We start from the raw sequence: 21883 nt of genomic DNA, 5'->3' as shown, positions 1-21883 counted from the left end.
GTACTGAGGAGTAAGGACAGAGAGAGAGACAGAAAGAGTGAGAGCATAAAGGCTAGTTAGTACCTGCAGGGCAGGCGACCATAAAGGCAGGTTGTGGTCATGGGTGGGCAACGTGCATTTTTATAGCATGTTTATCAATCAATCGATTGTGTTCCGGCTTGTCTGGGAAGGACCTGCAGCACTAGAAGATGGCACCTGAACAATAAAGATAACAATAAAGGGACTGGGCTGCATTTGTGTGAACTGTTGGTTCCCCAGATACTTTTGCTGCCAATCTTCTTGTCATGGGATGGGAGGGCCAGCTCTCAGAGTGGCTAAAGGTAGACCAGCGCCCTGACCTTTCCTTAGCCCGGCAGCAGGTAGCGCGGCTCCTGTATCTGCACTACGTGTTACCATGGCCTTGGGGATTCCTTTGACCTCAGTGACAGACCTGGGGATTCCAGTGGCCTCCTTGGCCAAAAATACAGCAACCTACCAGGTTAACTCGGGGATATAATATATATATATATATATATATTATATATAAATCAGTACATTTCAATACACATAGGAAATGATGTCAACAACCCAAAACACTCAATCACAGTCAATAAATGCACGCACACGACACAACAAGTCAGTTTAAGGATTGTATTATAATTGTAAATGTTAATGTATCGGATTGTTCAGTTCACGCAATTCACAACACCATATTTGAATCCCCTTCAGGTTTTACCCAGAAAACAAAAATAACTCGGGTGCCGTGGCGTGCACCACTCTAGGTCTAGGACCCAAACCGAAAAGAAAGAAAAGAAAACAGCATCCTGGCGCTTGTGTATGGATGTGTATGTGCGCGCGTGCACTCTGGCGTGTGTGTGTGTTTGTGCGTTAGCTAGCTAGCCTCCGTACTCCGCTCACCCACAGCAACCCGGCGCGGTCGTCCCCGAGTTGATGGCAGGCGATCGTCTGTTGTTTAGAATGGCTCACTGTTTACTGTTTTTCTGGGCAACGTTCAATGGGCACAACCACAGCACCGGTCTGTATGGTCTGTACACACACGACAGACTCAAACTGGAAGTCGTCTCCATATTTGCCAGAGGCTGGGCGTTCAACGGGCAGCCAACCAGTGCCATGCACAGGCAACGTCACTGACAAAAGTAGCATGGATCTGGGTGTGAGTGCTGTCATTCACTGAACATATTATTTTGGTTTATTTATTATTATTTTGGCTGATCGCCACAAAAAATAAAAATATGGTTAAAGACATAGTAGGAGCACAACAGCGTCTCAACATGGGAACAGTAGACAAAGAAAGACCTGAGAGAGACTCAACTTGGCCTTTATTTGACCACCACTGTGCAGACAGGAGGACACACATTTGATTGTTGCATCCCAGTGATTTGGACGCTTCAAATTCAATCAGTTTTTTTTTAAATGACATCAAACCAAAGCTATTCCGAGCAAATAAATGTGGCAATTCGGGGTAAATCATGGCAATAAAGTCTGTCTGTGTAACATCCATTTTAGTAGTCTTCCCGGAATGTTTTCATTTTGAAAAATATATAAACTATAAACTATAGTGTCTGGAGCTGAGACTCGTGGCTAAATTAGTGTTAACACTTGAGTGTCTGTGAGGTCTTTTTGACCCATTTTGAGATTTTGAAGTTGATTATATTTGCCCAGAAGGTTGCCCTTCCATGACTTTTCCTACATATATATTTTTTCATCATGAAAAAAAATGTGTTTTTGACCTGACGTCAGCTTGTGTGGTACCTGGCCTTACTACAGCCATGACCTGAAGTCAGCTTGTGTGGTACCTGGCCTTACTACAGTCATGACCTGAAGTCAGCTTGTGTGGTACCTGGCCTTACTACAGTCATGACCTGAAGTCAGCCTGTGTGGTACCTGTCCTTACTACAGTCATGACCTGAAGTCAGCTTGTGTGGTACCTGGCCTTACTACAGTCATGACCTGAAGTCAGCCTGTGTGGTACCTGTCCTTACTACAGTCATGACCTGAAGTCAGCTTGTGTGGTACCTGGCCTTACTACAGTCATGACCTGAAGTCAGCTTGTGTGGTACCTGGCCTTACTACAGCCATGACCTGAAGTCAGCCTGTGTGGTACCTGGCCTTACTACAGTCATGACCTGAAGTCAGCTTGTGTGGTACCTGGCCTTACTACAGTCATGACCTGAAGTCAGCTTGTGTGGTACCTGTCCTTACTACAGTCATGACCTGAAGTCAGCTTGTGTGGTACCGGGCCTTACTACAGTCATGACCTGAAGTCAGCCTGTGTGGTACCTGGCCTTACTACAGTCATGACCTGAAGTCAGCCTGTGTGGTACCTGGCCTTACTACAGTCATGACCTGAAGTCAGCTTGTGTGGTACCTGGCCTTACTACAGTCATGACCTGAAGTCAGCCTGTGTGGTACCTGGCCTTACTACAGTCATGACCTGAAGTCAGCTTGTGTGGTACCGGGCCTTACTACAGTCATGACCTGAAGTCAGCCTGTGTGGTACCTGGCCTTACTACAGCCATGACCTGAAGTCAGCTTGTGTGGTACCTGACCTTACTACAGTCATGCGAGTGTTGACCCATTTTGGACTGAAGTCGATTAAAAGAAATGGCTTCTGAAAAACCCATGTTTTATGTCAGTGGTGCTCAACCCCTTTTTCATGTCAAGGACCCCACAGAATTATCTCTATTCGGCCACGGACCCCCATCTCAAAATATGTATTTCCAGGGACCCCCCTGCAGAAGCCAATATTTTAGTTACAAATGTTCGCTCTGAAATATATATATTCAAAGATTTGCACCACATTTTCACGACTTTTCAAAAATGGCAGACCTACAAGCTCGTAGCGCGGCACTCGGTGCCGCCCTATGAGCTTGTAGATCTGCTATTTTTCAATAGCTAACGTAGAACAGAATGCTTAAAACACCAAAAGGGGTTAAGAGAAGATGTCAAACAACACATTTATGTGGAATTGCTGTAATCACTAAACGTGCTATTCTGTCCCGTTTTCTCCCCTGTGCATTCTTTGAAAATTCTCTCCCATCCATCCCTTCATCGCTCACTTTATCCCACCCCACCACCACCACCTGTATCCTCCCCAACCAAACACCTCCAACTCCCTACACCACCATCGCCCCGAACAAACCTCCCTTCGGCCCATCCCTTCCTGTCGATCAACAACCACCCCGTCCTAGCCTGGTGAAGTTCATGCGGCGCACGCGGGCAGCCATCACCGTCCAGAAATGGCAGAGGATGTACGTGCAGAGGAAGATCTACAGGCAGAAGCAGGCTGCTGCCCTCATCGTGCAGACCATCCTCAGAGCCTACATGGCCAGGCAGAAGTACCAGCGGGTAAGAGCGACCGCACACACACGCACGTACAAACACACACACACACATACATGCACACACAGCTGAAGTTATAGACCGATTCACAGAGGGGTGCCCTGGGCACCTCCATTATGGAGGTGTAATCCATGGAGCAGGTGCTCCGTAGGCCAGGTGTAGCTAATCAGTGCTGTTGCGCTTAACCCATTCTGACCTGAGATCAGATTCTAAAAATGTCAGTCGTTCTTCGAGTTTTCAAAAATGGCAGACCTACAAGCTTGTAGCGCGCCACTCGGTGGCGCGCTATGAGCTTGTAGATCTGCTATTTTTAAATAGCTAAAGCATGACGTGATGCTAACACCAAAATGGGTTCCCGGTCAGAATGGGTTATAGACCGATTCACAGAGGGGTGCCCTGGGCGCGGCCATTACTGAGGTGTAATCCATGGAGCAGGTGCTCCGTAGGCCAGGTGTAGCTAATCAGTGCTGCTGCGCTTAATGGTACACCTCAGTAATGGCCGCACCCAGGCAAGCCTCTGTAAATCGGTCTATATGCGACCTAGATTACAGAGATTTCCTTCAGTCCAATGTATGAACCGCTTAATTGAAAAATATGTGATCTACCAGTTCAAAGTTACATGAACTTGAAGATCTTCAGTATTTTGTTATGACGACTTATAAAATGACGGTGACCAGATTAGCTTTAGACGATTTATCTTCCATAATTTTTGGGGTCTTCAAAATAAAAGTCCCGGCTGTATGATCCGGTGGCAGGGAAGGGGGACTATACAAACTGAATCAATAATGCTGGCAATAAATAAGTTAATTGAGGTGATTGAAAAATGCTGCGTTTGATTACTTTAATGCTGTAGGTTTTGCATGACTATATTGTCTTGCCTTCCTCACAAAGACGCGCAATTACAGTCATGCCCGAACTACAGTAAAGGCTGGGCGGCACATCATTGGATGTAAATTGACTCCGTGTCCATCTTCTCCTTCTCCCATGTAGCTACTGCGGGACACCAAGGCCAGAATCATCCAGAAGTATGCGCGCGGCATGCTGGCGCGCCGCTGGTGCAAGCGGGCCCTGCGGGCCATCGTCTGCCTGCAGTGCTGCGTGAGGAGGCTGATCGCCAAGCGCACGCTCAAGAAGCTGAAGATCGAGGCACGCTCGGTGGAGCACTTCAAGAAGCTCAACATCGGCATGGAGAACAAGATCATGCAGCTGCAGAGGAAGATCGACGATCAGGTAGAGCTGTTAATGCATGCCGTGTAGGGCAGGGGTTCCCAAACTTTTTTGGACCAGGTACCCCTTTTGCGGTAGATATTTTTCCAGGTACCCCCTCATCCTCGCAACACAGATAACAATATATTTACAACCACAAGCAGTGTTTCCTGCAGGAAAAAGCTTTGGCATGGTGCTGGGTGCAGGCCGCAGGGGGGCCTTCTTGCGTCGAACATTTTGATTAATTAATTAATTTGATTCAATAATTAATTAATACAATTAATAAATTAAGATTAATTTGTATTATTGCTCTTGTATTGCTATTGGAGACACTGGGGGGACACTGGGCAGGCACTGGGGAGGCACTGGGGAGGCACTGAGGGTGAGGGGACACTGGGGAGGCACTGGGAAGGCACTGAGGGGACACTGGGGAGAAACTGGGAAGGCACTGAGGGGACACTGGGGAGGCACTGGGGAGACACTGGGGAGGCACTGGGGAGACACTGGGGAGGCACTCAGGGGGACACTGGGGAGGCACTGGGGAGGCACTCAGGGGGACACTGGGGAGGCACTGGGGAAGCACTGAGGGGACACTGGGGAGGCACTGGGAAGGCACTGGGGAGGCACTGGGGAGAAACTGCAGCCACTGGGGAGACATTGGGGAGGCACTGGGGAGACACTGGGGAGGCACTCAGGGGACACTGGGGAGGTACTGGGGAGCCACAGGGCAGACACTGGGGAGGCACCATGGCAGACACTGGGGAGGCACTGGGCAGACACTGGGCAGACACTGGGGTGGCACTTGGGGTGGCACTTGGGGAGGCACTGGGGAGGTACTGGACATTTCATATCACACACACACCATGATTCACTTTTTTGAGGGGGCTTGGGTACCCCCTGGCTATGCGTCGCGTACCCCTAGGGGTCCGCGGACCCCACTTTGGGAACCGCTGGTGTAGGGGTTGTGAAAAAAGATCGATTCAAATTAGAATCGCGATATCGTTATGAACGATTCAAAATGGATTGGTGTCTGTGATATGAAATGTAAGCTTACCCTAATCACAGTAAACATGTCCTTCAGTCATTTTCAAGTTACTGTAGTCACTTCAGTTCAAGACTGGAGTAGATTGTGATGAAATCCTATGTATTGAATCGAGAATCATTTTGAATAGAGAATCGTTTTGAATCTGGAAAAAGAATGCTTTTGATTAAAAAAAATCGATTTTAAATCGAATCGTGACCCCAAGAATCGGAATCGGAATCGAATTGTGGGACACCCAAAGATTCACAGCCCTAATGTCGTGTCCACACCAAATAAATACATCACTTTCATCCCCTTTCGCAATCATTAGGATATTTAGGTCTAAATCAGCGGTCCTCACATTTACAGGTCTGTAACTCTGAGAGTGTACAAATGGAGCCAACATTTGTACTCTCAGCCAGGCCCCTTTTCCACCACGGAACTAGTTCTGTTCTAGGTTCTTGGAACCTTGGTGCTTTCCCAGAACCGGCGGCCAATTTCTTTGGTTTCAGTTCCGAACCAACTTTTAGGGTTCTGAACATAGACTGTAAAAAAATATGGACAAAGCGTTCTCCGGGTCTGATATGGACGTAAGATGAAGCCTGTCAGTCCTTGAATTGTAAGTCGCCATCTTTCTAGATCCGTTTGGGCCCAGCTGGCCATTGGCTAGCCCAGACAACGGGGCGGGACTTCCCCCCTTCTTCTTTGTTGGTTTTTATTTTGACTCGAGCGGGGGGTGGATCCCGATCATGGACTGTAAAGGTAGCCACGCCCATTATAATGTTATAATGCCACAACAGGCCATTATATGAACTTTCAGGAAGTCAGGATTTCCTACGGGCTTCAGACACTATTGGCTTCACTGCCCCCCTGGTTCTGGTTCTGAACCAATTCACTTTCAGTGGAAACCCTCTGAACTGGTTCAATATTAGGCGGGGGGGGAAAAGAAAAACTGAACCGGTTCAACCCCGGTGGAAAAATAGTTACGGGGCTCCTTGAAATAAAATAAAAACACGTTTTGAGAACCTCTGATATCCAAATGAAATGCCTCACCTGTTCTGTCCTTCCCTCCGTCCTAATACCACCACCAGAACAAAGAGAACCGCGGCATCATCGAGAAGCTGACGGCCCAGGAGAGCACGGACCGGGTGGAGGGCGAGCGCATGCGCAGCGAGCTGACGCGGCTGCGCGGCGCCGAGGAGGACGCGCGGAACAACTCCAACCGCGTGCTGACGCTGGAGGAGGAGCTGGAGAGGCTGCGGAAGGAGCTGAGCACCACCCAGAAGGAGAAGAAGACCATCGAGGACTGGGCGCAGAAGTACAGGGACGAGATGGAGAAGGTATAGACGTACATACAGTACACACACATGCTCTCTGCTCAGTTTTGCCATATCCGGTGATTATAAGTGACTTTGTAAAGTCGCTTGTGAATATTGGTAGTTTGCGGGATGCGGTTTATTTTCGAGGGGCTTGTTTCTAGTGTAGTTGCTTATTTGGGGCTTGCTTCCTAATGTTGTTTAAACCAGTGGTTGTCAAATGCCAGTGCATATAGGTTTAAAGTGCTCATGTGTTAATCGCTTCTTTAATGCCTGTTTTCGTAGACCCGGTTGCTTGTTTCTCTCGCAAAATCTGGCAACACTGACTCTGCTTCCTCTGTGTACACCCACACTGTCTGTCTCTCTTTGCGTACTAGTCCCAGACAGTGGCTCTGTGTCTCTTCTGTGTCACATGAGGTTGGTGAGAGATCCAGTCGGGTCGTCCTCGGTTCAGTTTGTAGCTCTGCAGATCACCTCGAGAAGACGAGGGCCTTCATTCCATTCATAACGTTGTTTTTAATGGAAGTCAAAGCTCTCAGATGATTGATGTCACAGGCTGCCCCCATCGGGTCCAAGATCCACATTGGAGCCATGCAGCCCCCATGTCACGTGGGGTCCGATTCCTTGTAGATTCCTGATGATGACCAACCATGTCTTTATTGGTCTGTTATTGGATTATTTGACCAAACCTTTTCTAGAATTTTCTAGAAAACATAATTCAGGTTTTGAAGGAATTGCAGTCAAAGTGATTTAGACACTCTTAATCCAGAGCGATTTACAGTAAGCAGGAACAATACAAGGTAATACATCAAATACATAGAAATAGTCATCAAGAGTCAAGTAAGCTAAAAGCCTAAATCTCTGTCTAATAGTAGATTGTCTTTGCAGTGAAACTATGAGTATACTTTCTAGAGAGCTTGAAATGTAATAAAATGCTAAATTCTAAATCTAAATGACATAAGCGTAGCCTTTGCATACACCTGTAAGGTCATTGAGGCTAGTGCCGGTGCTACGGCAAGTGCTATGGGCCATGATGGAGTCTGAAGAGTTTTCAGACTATACGGCAGAAGATTGGGAGTGAGTCTGCAGTTCTGATTGTAAAGTCCATAGAAGAGCGGATTGAAACGGATTGAATGCATGACTCTCTGCATCTTCCACAGAAAACAGTCCCTGGAGGAAAAGTCTGTTTTACAGAATAAATTCAAACATCTATGACTTTGTCATGGCAGCGTGAACATTAGCTGCTTAAGTAGTGGATTTTAAAGTGGTTACCATTGACGCTGACCTGTTTTTTGGCACTGGACAAAAAAAAACAACGTGTCCCTTTGAATTCAGGGGCCAGAGAGATCCAGGGGGAAATGGGAGCCGAACAGGTGCCCTGCTGGGGCAGGTGAGCACAGGAGATAGACTAGTGAGTTAGCCAATAGCCATTGTCTCTAGCGCAGTATTTCTCAAATGTTTAAACTTTTAAGGACCCAGTGTTGATTTTGACAGCAAGTTTAGATTTTAGTTTTAGTTATAGTCTTTTTAATAGTTTTAATTTAGTTTTTAGTCACATTTTAGTCACCTGGAATGTTTTAGTATTAGTCTAGTTTTAGTCAACTAAATAACATAAGATTTTAGTATCTTACTACAGTGTATATATATATATATAGTCGACAAAAATGTATTTTGGCAGGCCTTGATGCCGTCGTAATGGCTGATTTTACACTTACGCTGAAAATAGCCAATCACAACGCGTCGCACTGCACTTTTAGTCATCATAGCTTAGTTTTCATTTAGTTTCCATTTAGTTTAGTCAGTGAAAGAAGGTAGTTGAACATTCTTCGTCATAGTTTTAGTCGACAAAATCAACACTGACCCATACAGTAACTGATGATGTACAATCATCATTTAGCTGGGGACCCCCTGGAACCCTCTCAAGGACCCCTGGGGGTCCCCTGACCTCACTTTGAGAACCACTGCGTCTAGTCTGTTCACACATACCGGTATACATACTGTGTGTGTGTACTGTATGTGTATGTGTATGTGTAATGCCCAGGTTAGATGATTAGAGTAGTATCCTCCTGAAACCTTGCAGTCTACAACTACATAATTATTGTCTTGCTTTTGCTTTCCTTCTCAGAAAATGTGATGCAACCCAAATCAAAGCTCCTCCTGTGTATTGTACTGTCTGTGTATTTGTGCAGAAGAGTAGACTCCACCCAGTAACCTGATAGATGGGGTTGTTTGTAGGTGAACATGAACATGAATGACCGTCGGGACGGTGTACAATAGAAGTGGGACGACGACGGCGCTACTGTAGTTCTGTGAAACGGCTCACACTACCGGTGTCACGTTCAACACGCCGACGACAGGTTCCACCTTTACGCTGGACACACGTTAACCGTTAACCATTGTTGCGTGTGTGTGTGTGTGTGTGTGTGTGTGTGTGTGTGTGTGTTTGCGTGCGTGTGTGCAGATGGTAGCAGAGCTGAAGGAACAGAATGGACTGTTGAAGACGGAGAAGAACGATTTGAACCGTCTGATTCAGGAACAGGGTCAACAGATGACAGGTACGTAGGTCGAGACACAACACAAGCATTACATCACTATGTCATGATGGCAATGACAGAGTTGGCACATCATTACCGTGACGGAAGCTCTTCCTCCACCTTTGTCTACGTCAGCCAAAATGGCACGTGCGATAGCGGAGGAGACGCAGCAGCTGGAGACGGACCTGAACGAGGAACGCTCTCGCTACCAGAATCTCCTGACGGAACACCGTCGCCTCGAAGAGAAACACGACGATTTGAAAGAGGACGTGGCTCGCTCGGTGAGATAGGCACACACACACGCACATGTTTTGAAATTTTATGACATTTTTGAAGATGGCTCCAAAAAATTGCTCCAGCAATTATTTGGTACTGTACGTGAACGACGCACGACTATGTACAGTATACATTTTGAAACGGTAGTGATAAGTGCAGTGACGTACTGGGCATTCACCTTTTTGACTCTTCTTTGACTCCAACCATCTCTAGCACCCCCCCAAGCCTGGCCACAGGAGAACAGATTCCACGCACAGCAGCAACGAATCAGAGTGCACCTACAACTCAGAATTCGCCGAATCGGAAGACGGCTCCCGCGCCGCCGAGGTAACCGAGTGGGCGGGGCTTGTTCTAGGAGTTTTATCTCAGCTGTCCGTAGACTGACAGCTGATTACAGCAGTGGCGTACGCAGATAAAGCACCTGCCCTTTTGCCCTCTGGGCAGCAAAGTGCCATTTTGAAAGTTTTGTACAGGTTGTTCATTTTATTTTTGTTTTCTACAGTGTACAGTATGTGGGCCATGGTGACATTGACCAATTCTGGATTAAAAGCGTCTAATATACTATTTATGCCTCAAAATCTATAAATCTCACACTATTAAGGTCCCCGGCGGTTCCACGCGCCACACAAGGTGCCCTTTTTTCACTTGAGCACCTGCCCCTAAAAATGTCACGCCAGAGCTGAGGCGTACATGACTCCCGTGCCCTGCACGGAAAACAAACTAACGCAATGCTTCAACGTTTGTGTTTTTCAGGATGTGACTCGTGGAATGGATACCTCGTTAACCCTCAAGCTGCAGAAGCGCCTCACAGTACTGGAGCAAGAAAACCAGTCCCTCCGCAACGAGCTGGAAAGCAAAGAAGACCAGTTCCAGCGGGCTAGAGCCAGGGTACTTATATACTGTATATACTGTACACTAGTAGTGATGCACAGGGCTAGTGCCAACGTACTTTCTGTACAGCACCTTTTCAAAAACAAGTTTACAAAGTGATTCACAATAACAATAAAAAAATTCCAGCCTGACGTCCCCAGGCAGTGAGTTCCACAGCCGAGGGGCCGTACGGCAAAGGCCCGGTCGCCCCTTTGTGACGAGGCGAGACTTTGGAACCTTCAATAAGGCTTTGCTCGATGATCTCCGGCAGCGGCCTGGCTTATAGATCACAGATGTAAGCAGGAGCCTGACCATTTAGAGCCTTAAAAACGAGCGATAAAATCCTAAAATGAATTCTCAAAGAGCACATTGATGCTCCCAAATGTATGTTTACTGGCGGTAACGTTTCGAGACGATCAGGCTTTTCTTCAGACCTTCTACATAAGGACATCACACATTTAGACGTCTGTGATTCTGCTCATCGCAAGTTTTTTTTGTTTTGTTTTTTCTCTCTTTTTAAAAGTGGGGGGGATGGATTGGGGTCGCTATGGAACTGGGTGGGACGTATCCTGCCCGTCCCCCCCGCTATCTGCGCCCATGGATGCGTGGCGGGTCTAGAGCCAGGGTACTTACAGTATACTGTACACTAGTGATGCACTGATGCATGGGTGTACTACTGTACATTATACAACAGGTCGTTTCGAGGAAGCAATCTGATTGGTTGAAGTAGCCATCTAGCCGTGCTTCAAAGGAGCATAATGGAACGCCTAATCAAAACATGAAAATCAGCTGTGCTGCTCTCCCAGAGCGGAGCCGACTGGGTTGCTAGGATAGCGATTTTCTTGGCACATTTTTGGTTTCGTGACTACATCTGTCATTAAAGATGTAGTCCTTTTTAACGAATATCTTAGTTATAATGCCATTGAGTTGACGTGGTTTTTATTTTTTAAGGGTAACTGTTGTATAATCGCAATATTACACTTGAGGGTGTGCTTCACTGTCATTAATGGCACTTCTGCGCTGCCTACGGAACTTGTCTATCGGCTCGTTCCTGCAGCAACGCAGGCGTGCCATTAAAGACGGTAAAAGCACACCCTCTCGTGTAATATTTCTCAACTTGCACAGGTCTATAGCCACAGTACTGTACTTACACTGTACACTAGTGATGTTGCACGGGTCTATTGCACTGTTCACTAGTGATGCATGGGTCTATAGCCACTTAGCCAGGTTACTGTACTTACTTACACTGTTCACTAGTGATGCACGGTTCTAGAGCCTGGGTACTTACACTGTGTAAGTACTCAGTTACACTACTCATCACTAGTGTACAGTTCTAAAGATCAACAAGAGATTCGGTTACACTGGGTCGTTTGGGATCGAGGTCAGAAGATGCATGCATATTCCATATTCACGGTTGAGTCCCTTTTTGTTTTAACTTAACATATTGTTTTTTTGTTCAATGCAGTTGTCTCCAGTTCACTGGATTTTGAAATGTATTTTATTATCTCCCATTTACAGGATGATGCAGAGCATAAGAAGGCCCGCGGGGCGGAGCTGGAGTATGAATCCCTGAAGGTGAGCTATTCATTATCTTTACGCCAACTACGAGATAAAGATTTATCAAATATGAAACGGTTTAGCTGAAAATCAACTATTAACACTGGCCCGGTTGCTAGGCAATGCCTTGCATACCCCCAGCACCAGGAAACGTGCGCGCGCATCCCATATGGTCCCATATTGGCTCTTTTCTCTGAACAATACGGCGCTGTCCGTGGTGATGATCAATTGATCATCATGATCATCTGAGGTTTGTATCTTGTTTGTGATTTTTCATCGCATTGCGCTTGAAATATTCACGTTTCTGGCGAAAGACAAACCGCGTGAGTTAATGCTAACATAAGCCATTTCTTACAATGGAGGTCTAAGTGGAAGTGAGTGAGTATGGCCAAATAGCCTTGGCAAGGCTTACCTGTCCTTTGCTGCCACCGTGTGGCAGAGAGATAGTTCTTAAAGCTGGGACAAACAGTGGAGGCTCATAGATGTAGTATATTCCAAACTGACTGAAGATGCAACTAAGTAGTGATCGCAAAACGAAGCGGTATTTTCTCAGTGCTATAGCTTGCTGTCATATAGTCTCCCTACTTTCTATGCTGCTGTGTTCATGAAGCACTTTTGATGTGTTGATGGCAACTTGCTACACTCTGTGTCTGTGAAGATGTTTCTAAAGCGTTCAGACTGGTGTACATTTGCGCTGTGCTCCACTTAATACTTTTTATTCGACTAATATTCATTTAGGAATTTGTTTTAAATCAATACATTTGTGTTTGCTGCGTACAGTACACTACAATCATGCAGAGACCGGCCTTTTCAGTTTGATGAGGTTGCGAACTGAACATTAAAGGCTTGTATCTAGAGTGGACTAGTATAGACGTGCATGAGTGAACTAACAGAGTCTTCGTCGACTAAGACAATTAGGGTTGTCCTGATCACGTTTCTTTGCTTCCCGTCCAGTTCCGATCATTAGATTTTTTTTGAGTATCTGCCGATACTGATTTTTCCCGATCCGATATTTATATTTTAAAGAAAACTTATGCCATATAACAATAGTACAACATCCAAAATCACACTGGATATAATATTATACTAGAGTTGTCCCGATCACGTTTTTTTGCTCCCGATCCGATTCCGATCATTTGATAATGACGTGATCGGAATCGGGACAACACTAAAGACAATTGTGGAGAAAATGATCAATAAAAGCAACATCTACGAAAGCCAATCATGACCACATCTCTTCCCCCCCCTCCCCCCCCTCCCCAGCGCCAGGAGCTGGAGTCCGAGAACAAGAAGCTTAAACATAACCTGACGGACATGAGGCAAAGCCTGCTGGGTAACCCAGGTGCAGGAGCCGGAGCGCCAGGCTCTCCCGCCTACAAGGTTCTCCTGGACCAACTGAACTCGTCCTCTGAGGAGCTGGACGTGCGCAAAGAGGAGGTTCTGATCCTCCGCTCCCAGCTGGTCAGCCAGAAGGAGGCCATGCAGCACAAGGTACACGCCAGCCTCTCGTTAGCGCGTGAAGCACTCTGGGTATTGTAGTCATGTTTTTGGTTACATTTCTAGCTTAAAGTTACTGTGAGTGATTTATTTGTTGAAATAAGTATTAAATAGTGTTTGTTCAGTAGTAAGCAGAAAGTACATAATATGATGAACTGAAATTGGAAGTGAACTTAGCAGACATGATTGAAACTGGAACACTATCAAAGTGTGTATTTCGCACCCCACACTTTTTTTTAACAATAATACTTTATTTGTATAGCACCTTTCATGTCATGAAATGCAGCTCAAAGTGCTTTACAGAGCAATGGAGGGAAAAAATGAAAAGCAAGGCACAAAAAACATTAAATTAATGGCAGTAATGCAATACAGTGAGGACATGAATAACAAGGAATTTAAAAGATCAACTAAAAGCAAGAGTGTAGGTCTTGAGTGTAGGTCTTGAGTTTAAAATGTCTACAGAGGCTGCCTGTCGAAGGTATAGTGGGTGTTTGTTCCACGCCATCGGCCCATAGAAGCAAAAAGCTGCTTCACCGTGTTTTTTAGTTGCCATTTTGTTTTAGGCACAGCGAGCAGGCCAGCAGTGGAAGACCTGAGGGAGCAGTTTGGGACACATCGTCCAATGACAAATAGGCTCTGATTCGTGCAATATAATAGAGCTTTAACTTTTTACCACATGTCCTTTTTCTTTTCTTTCTTTTTTACCCCCCAAAAATCAAAGTGATAATGTAATGATATGTAATTAAATAAGAACGGCCTCCACCAGCAGCTTCTGTTTAGCTTTTATGAGGATCAGCTTTCAGGTGTCTGTGTCTAACTGAGCTGTCTCTTCTCTCCTCACATGCTGTCCCTCAGGATGAGAAGGTACAGTACAGCAAACTGCTGATTCTCAAACTTTTTTAATTCCAAGGAACCCCCGGCTTGATTCGCATTTGGCCACTGACGCCCATTTGATACCATTTTCATCCCTGGCACCCAGATCTACAGTGTAAAATCATCAGTGTTAACTTTAGTCTGAGAGTGTACAAATGGAACCCTGTGTCCTTGGAGGGGTCCCCAGCAAAAGTAGTTAATATAGCATCACAATCATTTTTGAAAATGTTTGAAAAATATTGAAAATGTAAAAAAAAAACATATTTTAGCATAAATCTTCTATTTTGGTGGTCCCTGGTAGAAAATCTTTTCAGATGCGCGTTTTCGGCCAAATACATATCAATTTGGGGTTCCTTGACTTAAAAGTTTGAGGACAACTGCAGTACAAACAGTGGAGTGGAGTGGCTTACATGCATGCCTGTGTGTGTGTGTTGACCACATATCTCGCCTTTGTGTCAGAAATGACTCGCAGGCAGATATGAACACATTGCACAAAGAGTTCCTGTGCAGTGTCCTGTAGATTTTGAACTGGCCGGCCCGTAAGTGCTGCTGCCCTACAGTTTCCCACAGTTAATACAGTATTACTAATTACTATGGGGTCATTTTTGGAACTTTTGGGCAATTAGTATGACCCTATGCCACCATTGGACCTTCTGTATGTAGAGCACTGCGCTAGTAAGCTTTCAGTGGTGTCAAGAACATTATGTAACCTATGTTACACAGTACATTTGACAAATCATTTATTTTGCAAACGTATACCTTCTCAAATGTACTGTGACACAACAGCATGTATATATTTAAACACATGATTATTAGGCATTAGCATGCATGTTTTCATTTTATGGACATTTAGCGGCATGAAATTCCACATGGTTAAGATAACGGTACTGTTCATGGTGCAGCATCACGACGCGTTACGGATGAACCAGGACCTTATAGTCTTGCTCAGTCAGAAGATTTGGAGATCTTCACCTACCGATCATCAGAGGAAATCTCAATTTGAATGTACAGTAGAGGCTAGAAAAGATGAGAAAACCTCCGCTAACCAACCTACGCCTTCTGCTTTGAAAACAGATAATGATACCGTATACCGTCCTAATACGAAGTCTTTGCATTGGTTCTGCATTGCAGTTATTTCTTTCAACGTTTTTCAGGCACGTGTATCAGTGGCCAATGGTCATGAGCACGAGAATGTGACTTAATACCAGTAGGGGTCGCCAGAAACAGAGAGGTAGTGCTGTGCCTGCTGCCTGAGGAATTGGTTTGCTTTGACAATATACTTTTCTCATGCCAATAAATAAAGCCCCTTTTGCATTGAATTGAATGAGTGAGAGAGAACAATCACCTTTGATCAAGCTGATTCATATCAAGCTGATTGCCAGCTGAAAAGGTTTGTGATCAGGCTGCATATCAAAAAAGTGTAAATGATTGAATCAGAGAGATTGAATCAGAGAGCAGCACTATCTATAATGTATAAATAGCACATCATGAACTTCAGTCCATGCATTGAGGCTTGAGGTCTTGACCGAATGGATGAGCTGTTGCTACAAAACATTAAACGTATACTTTTAAGAAGCTACTATCCATTTACTCAAGATAATTAAGTAAAGTAAGTAAGGTGAATTGTCTTGGGTTTTTACTTTTTTCATTTGTGTTACAATGTTGAATGGTAACGTTGTATGCATTGCTAGCTAAACCGTCTATTTACTTAACTCGTGTTCCTACTGATAAAGGCTGCACTATTTATTTCAGTATAGTTAACACGTATGATGTAAGTAAATGAATGGCTTCACTTCAGGCTTTTATTGCTTCAGAGTTTTGAGTGGTGCAACCACTCCCTTACGGAGCTATGTGTGTGGGTGGCTGGCTGGCTGGGTGGGTCTGAGCACAAAAACAGCACGATTGTTTTTCACCACCTGTGCGCAACCTAAAAAACACGCACATATTAACTGTATATATGGTGATTTCGGGTGTGCCAGTACAGTACAGTAGAGGGACCCCCACACGGTAACTCTGTCATTTCTCAACCGTTTCGGAATCAGGCCGGCACCCTGGTTGCGTTCCTGTGTGTCTGGAACCCCCACACGGAGTTGCACCACTCACTTCACACGGGTGTGGTTTTTTTCTATTAGTTCGCCAGGCGAGGTGGACGGGTGGGAAATTTGGTACATAGTATTTTTTATTAGCCTAAAATATTGTCTATATAATATACATTCATTCATGAATCCAGTTGCTGCCCGGCTGTCACTATTGGGCAATGCTTTTAGGGGTTTCTTGTGACCCTACCATTAAGATCCTATGGCAGACAAAAATGTCAAACTTTCTTTTAGCTTTACGTAGCATGTGACTGTCAAACTAGGGGGGTTTCATGATTCTGAATCCATTCCAAGCATTAGTTTTGCACAAAATATACTCCTTGGACAAGAAACGGCCATAGTCGTCATGACAAATGTGATGAGGTCAGCACATTTTGGGCACATGTGGCTATGGCTTTCTTGATGGCATCTAACTGATGATACGTGTTATTCTATTATAGCTAAACACTAATAATAACATTCAACAACAACTCTATTCTAACTTGCCCATCAGCCAAGTTTTCAACAGTGTTTTTTCTAAACTGTTCAAAGACTGGGTGAATTGAATTTGCTTGGGGATTTTGTTCCGCTCCTCCAGCCCTGTTTATTATGGAATGAGCTGGAATGAGTTCCTCTCTCTCTGTCTCTCTGTCTCTCCATAGGAGACCATGACGGAGCCTTCTCACTATGTGGTGGATGTGTCCAAGTTGAAGGGCTCTGATGAACTCAAGCAAGCCTACGTAGGTCTCAAGGACTCTAACAGGTACTGTGTTAATTACCACCGGCACCTCCCAGCTGCTGCTTCCCTACATGTTGACTCTATTCTCTCAGCCCGGCCTGTGTATTTCATTCAGCTGCAAATGATTCATGTGAGAATACTAGTGTTGCAGTTTGTAGTGCTAAAAAGCTGGAAGTTATTTCACAATGGGTTCCAAAGATTTCTGTGTTGTTCTTTGACAGAAATGCAATTCATATACAATTGCTATTATTTGCTACAGAGTTTATTTTCATATCCAAAATTCTCTGCGATGCGAATCCGCGTTGGATGCAACTTCCGGGTTGGCCTACTATACAAATGGACGTCATCCCCCGCACTCTATTGCTTTGTGTCTGTTACTTAACTGCACAAGCACCAGCGTGTTCGTGCGTGCACAATCATGTGCGCATGAGGTGTGTTTCTGCACTTGCAAGTTGCAACAGTGTGTGTGTGTTTGTCTGTGTGTGAACCCTTGTCTCTGTTCTACACAGATCCCCTAGGTTCTTACGTAAACCACTGGAAGGCAATGAACTCCTGAGTAGGCTAAGGTAACGAATCAGACGTGGCCGGCCTGTGCATCATGGAAGCCGGCACACATGGCCACGCACATTAGCTAGCGCTAAAAAACAACACAGAAAGGAATGCAAGTGGCTTGTTTGTTTTGTTTGTTCCTGATTCAGAAAAGCTTGGTCAGCTGTGCATAGCAGGGATGAACCCTAAACAGCATGATGAGAGATGCCAAAATAGGAGAGGGAGCTTTTGTAGCGGTTCTGCCCTAATAACAGCATGTAAAATAATGCAGTACCTCTAGCTAACAGATGGTGGCAGTGTTGTCCACTGGACAGTGTTAACAGCATGTCAAATGATGAGCATCTCTAGCTAGTGGTTACTGGCTAACAATCTACGATGGTGGCAGTGTTCACTATGGCCAGTGTTAAAGGAATACTTCACCCACAACATAACCTTTTCTATCAATTACTCATTGCTCACCCTGTGCTGTGATGCCTTCGACTGATGGAGATTATTTTTGTATTTCTTGCATGCCTCCACGGTGAATGGAGAATATTCATAGCTGAGTGGTCAGTTAGCCCTGGTTGTCGCAGGTTAGATTCCAGGCCAGGCCAGCAATGTGATCGCTGTGTGTCCCTGAGGAGCAAGATTTTTAAGATATTTTTTTTGCTGCTTACGCCTTTTATTGGTTTTTTGAAGGGACAGACAGTAGGCTGACAGGAAACGGGATAGAGATGGGGGAAGACATGCAGTAAAGGCCGTGTCGGGCTCGGGAGTCGAACCCGCGGCACAGTGGCACACTGCGACTGGATTACCAGTCGGGTGCCCAGACGGTTACGCCACCGCCTGGGCCTGGAGCAAGACTCTTAACCCCTACTCTCATTTGCTCCCTGAGCATCACAGAATGGCTGCTCACCCATCCTAGTAGTTATAGGATGGGTAAATGCAGATGATGAATTGCATCCGTGTAGCTTTAGTCGGTAGAGCTCTCGCCTTTGGACCACAAGTTCATGGGTTCGATCCCGGGCACCGCCAACATATCCCGGGCACCGGCGCACTGCCAACATATCCCGGACACCGCCAACATATCCCGGGCACCGCCAACATATCCCGGGCACCGCCAACATATCCCGGGCACCGCCAACATAAGTAACACGGCTTGGGTGTGGCAAGTCGTGCGGAAAGTACTGGGAGCTGATGGTAGGTGTGGCGCTCCACCTCAGCAATCCGTCTCCCAGCCAGCTGTCTAGCACATTGTGACGGGGACAAACTCCTGCGTTTTACCGGATGATACCGACAATAAGTCACTCCCGACTGTGCATACTGGTCGGTATACATATACAGTGGGGACTAAATTATTTATTATTATTAATTTTAAAAACAGCTGTTTGTAAATACATCAATGATGCGATTATAATCCATTTCTAATGGATAAAGCTTTGGCCTGGAAGAGAGAGGTCATCAGGTGGTCCCCAACCAGTAATATCAAAAACCAAGAGTTTGCCTGGGCTTGCGTTGAAACCCACATGCTCACCACGCTTCTCATTTGTTTAAATAATAGAATGAAAGTTTCAAAGATAATGCACCTGTTTTTGAAGTACTGACCAACAGGATACATGACATGTGGGAGAGTTTATGCAAATTATACTTTTCACAGTTTTTCTCTTGGTCCACTATTAATTTATTTTCTCAGTTTTTGGATTCTTCATTCACTGTGTGTGGTAGAGAAATGCGAGAAAAACAAATTGTCCAATGTCCATCAACTCGAAGTTTTCCCATGATAGTAAGTAATTGATAGAAAGTAATATCAATTTGGGTGTGAATTATTTTAATGGTGTGTGTATTTAATTTCACAACCGAAGTTTCAAGTTTCTTTCCCTCAACTATTATTCCTCTTTGGGGGGGGGGGACTATACTGTAGCATAGCTTTTAGCCAAACTGACATGCGGCACGGTTGGCTTTGGCATGGATTACAGAGCTGTCTTATCAAACCCAAACCAAAATGGATTCCAGTGAAAGGAAAGCATCTTAAGGACAGCTGGATCCCAGAATGAGACATGATTTCCCACAGTATTGTGTTCCATTTCATTACAGGGCCCATGCCAGGTTGGCCTTTCCACCTGCATGGCAGCTTTGGAATGGCTGTATCATGGCCAAGGTGGTGGTGGAGGTGGTTTAATCTGGTCTTTATTTACCCATTAAAACCAGGAAAGAGTGTCATTGTAGATGTTAGCATTGGCTATTAAAAGATATTGATACAAGCTCACAGTGCCCCACTTCGTGCCGTGCTGTGAGCTTCTGTACATCTGCTATATTTGTGTTATTTAAAAATGCCTTCTAAATAAGTAGTTCAAACATTTTCAAGATTTTTCAAAAATGTTTAGAAATATATAAGATTCTATAAAATGCCTTATTTGCCATGTCAGAGGTTCTCAAACCTTTTCATGCCGCGCCCTCCCCATCTCGAGATGGGGGGGCGTCCAGAAGAAACTATTTGAATTAAAAATGTTTGCTTTAAATATATATTGGATTTGAACAAAGTGAAGTGACAACGATATGAGCTTGTACAGTCTTCTATTTTGAATAGCTTAAAGGACACAGATGATTTCATGGTTTTAATCGGTTCATCCGGGCTTTGTTTAAAAAGAAAGTTCAAAGAAAGGCACACTGTATACAGATAAATGTGGTAGGGTTGGTGCTGTTGTAACTAATATCAGGGTTTGTTATGCTAGTTGAATTACCTAATCCCTGCATGCTACTTTTCTGATGTGTTATAACTACATGTGTTACAGTACATAGCAACATTCTGAGGTGTCTTGGACAAAATGGACAATTTGGGGAAGTTTCAGATATTTTATATTTGTATTTACTATTATTATGTACACAGTAGATTTTTTTCCCTTAATGGGTTGTTTTCCATTGATCAACCTCCCTGCATTGTGTCTCAGTTGCCATGTTGGTATCACAGCCTTTTAGAACGATACGTTATCTTGGATAACAAGTTAACAACACAGCAACGTTAACAGTCAGTGGAACACATCATGATGCTCGTACATGTGACAAAGATCTGAGCTACTCTGAAGTTACGTTGCACTACAGTATGTATCACCGATCATATAGAATGTTAATTTGTTTATTTCTGTCTAAAGAAAATACAATTTTGTTAAATGGCATTCCTCCCCCCTGCATATTCCTCCTCCAAATGCCACATTCCAGGCTATGAATACTAAAACACAGCCACTAAACCAGTGTACTCTTAAAATGGGGTCCAAGGGACCCTCAGGGTTCCTTGAGAGAGGTTCCAAATGCACCCTTACAGGTCTCTAACTCTGAGGGTGTACAAATAAAATGTAACATTTGTACACCCTCAGAGCGTTGAATGAAAAGGTTTGAGAACCACTAGACCAGAATGTAATCGGACCATTTCCACTCACGCAGTGTCCACTCTCACCATGCCTAACAGTTAACGCCTCCCTCCCCTCCCCAATGTGTGTGTGTGTGTGTGTGTGTGTGTGTGTGTGTGTTTTGCTTTCCATGTCCCTGTGGGTCGCGTGTGGTTCAGATCCCGCACTCCAGACCTCCATAAGCTGAATGAGGACGGAGAACTGTACCTGGTTTATGAAGGGTTAAAGGAGACCAACAGGTGGAACAGTGTTCTCCAGCACATGTCTGCTCTCTTATCAGATTTGGTGTGCATGAGTCATGACATTTGTCGCCTTCTTCTCACAAATGGGATGAATGTATTATTTTTTCTTCAATACTCTCAATGCTTTCCTTTTGAATTTCATTTCGGACTTCCTCACTCTCTTTTTCAGTCTCTCTCTCCTTACGGTGGCCATCTCTTGCAGTCTAAAGTACAACTCATAATAATAATTTAAAAAAAAGAAATAGGCCTAACTCTTATATAGCACTTTTCTGGCTTGAAGGGCTTTTCAGATGGGGAGCGAAACCGCGACTGGTCTCGCTTGGCTCAGTGAAACGGGCAAAAACGCGACAGTGTGCCCGCTTGTATCTCCGCCTGTCAGATTGCACGCGCGCGCACCTCTACC

The 21883-nt window shown here is 44.9% G+C and overlaps 1 protein-coding gene across 8 annotated transcripts in view; it reads left to right on the top strand.

The window, feature by feature from the left end:
* Positions 1 to 21883, top strand: part of myo5aa (myosin VAa) — a 116475-nt gene that overhangs the window by 81179 nt on the left and 13413 nt on the right. For 4 of the 8 annotated variants that reach the window (XM_083759473.1, XM_083759472.1, XM_083759470.1 and 1 more), the window contains exons 20-31: positions 3192 to 3348; positions 4333 to 4572; positions 6661 to 6909; positions 9347 to 9440; positions 9555 to 9700; positions 9909 to 10022; positions 10449 to 10583; positions 12084 to 12140; positions 13386 to 13613; positions 17230 to 17330; positions 17816 to 17872; positions 21397 to 21477. In XM_083759473.1, coding sequence (XP_083615599.1) covers positions 3192 to 3348; positions 4333 to 4572; positions 6661 to 6909; positions 9347 to 9440; positions 9555 to 9700; positions 9909 to 10022; positions 10449 to 10583; positions 12084 to 12140; positions 13386 to 13613; positions 17230 to 17330; positions 17816 to 17872; positions 21397 to 21477 — 1659 coding nt within the window. The remainder of the gene's footprint in view (positions 1 to 3191; positions 3349 to 4332; positions 4573 to 6660; positions 6910 to 9346; positions 9441 to 9554; positions 9701 to 9908; positions 10023 to 10448; positions 10584 to 12083; positions 12141 to 13385; positions 13614 to 17229; positions 17331 to 17815; positions 17873 to 21396; positions 21478 to 21883) is intronic. The other 4 variants (XM_083759475.1, XM_083759471.1, XM_083759474.1 and 1 more) reach the window with 3 other exon arrangements.

Source organism: Protomyctophum parallelum (assembly GCF_964188405.1).
Source record: "Protomyctophum parallelum genome assembly, chromosome: 2".
Classification (NCBI taxonomy): Eukaryota; Metazoa; Chordata; class Actinopteri; order Myctophiformes; family Myctophidae; genus Protomyctophum; species Protomyctophum parallelum.
Note: the sequence above shows the minus strand (reverse complement) of the source record. Positions and strands in the feature narration are given on the sequence as shown.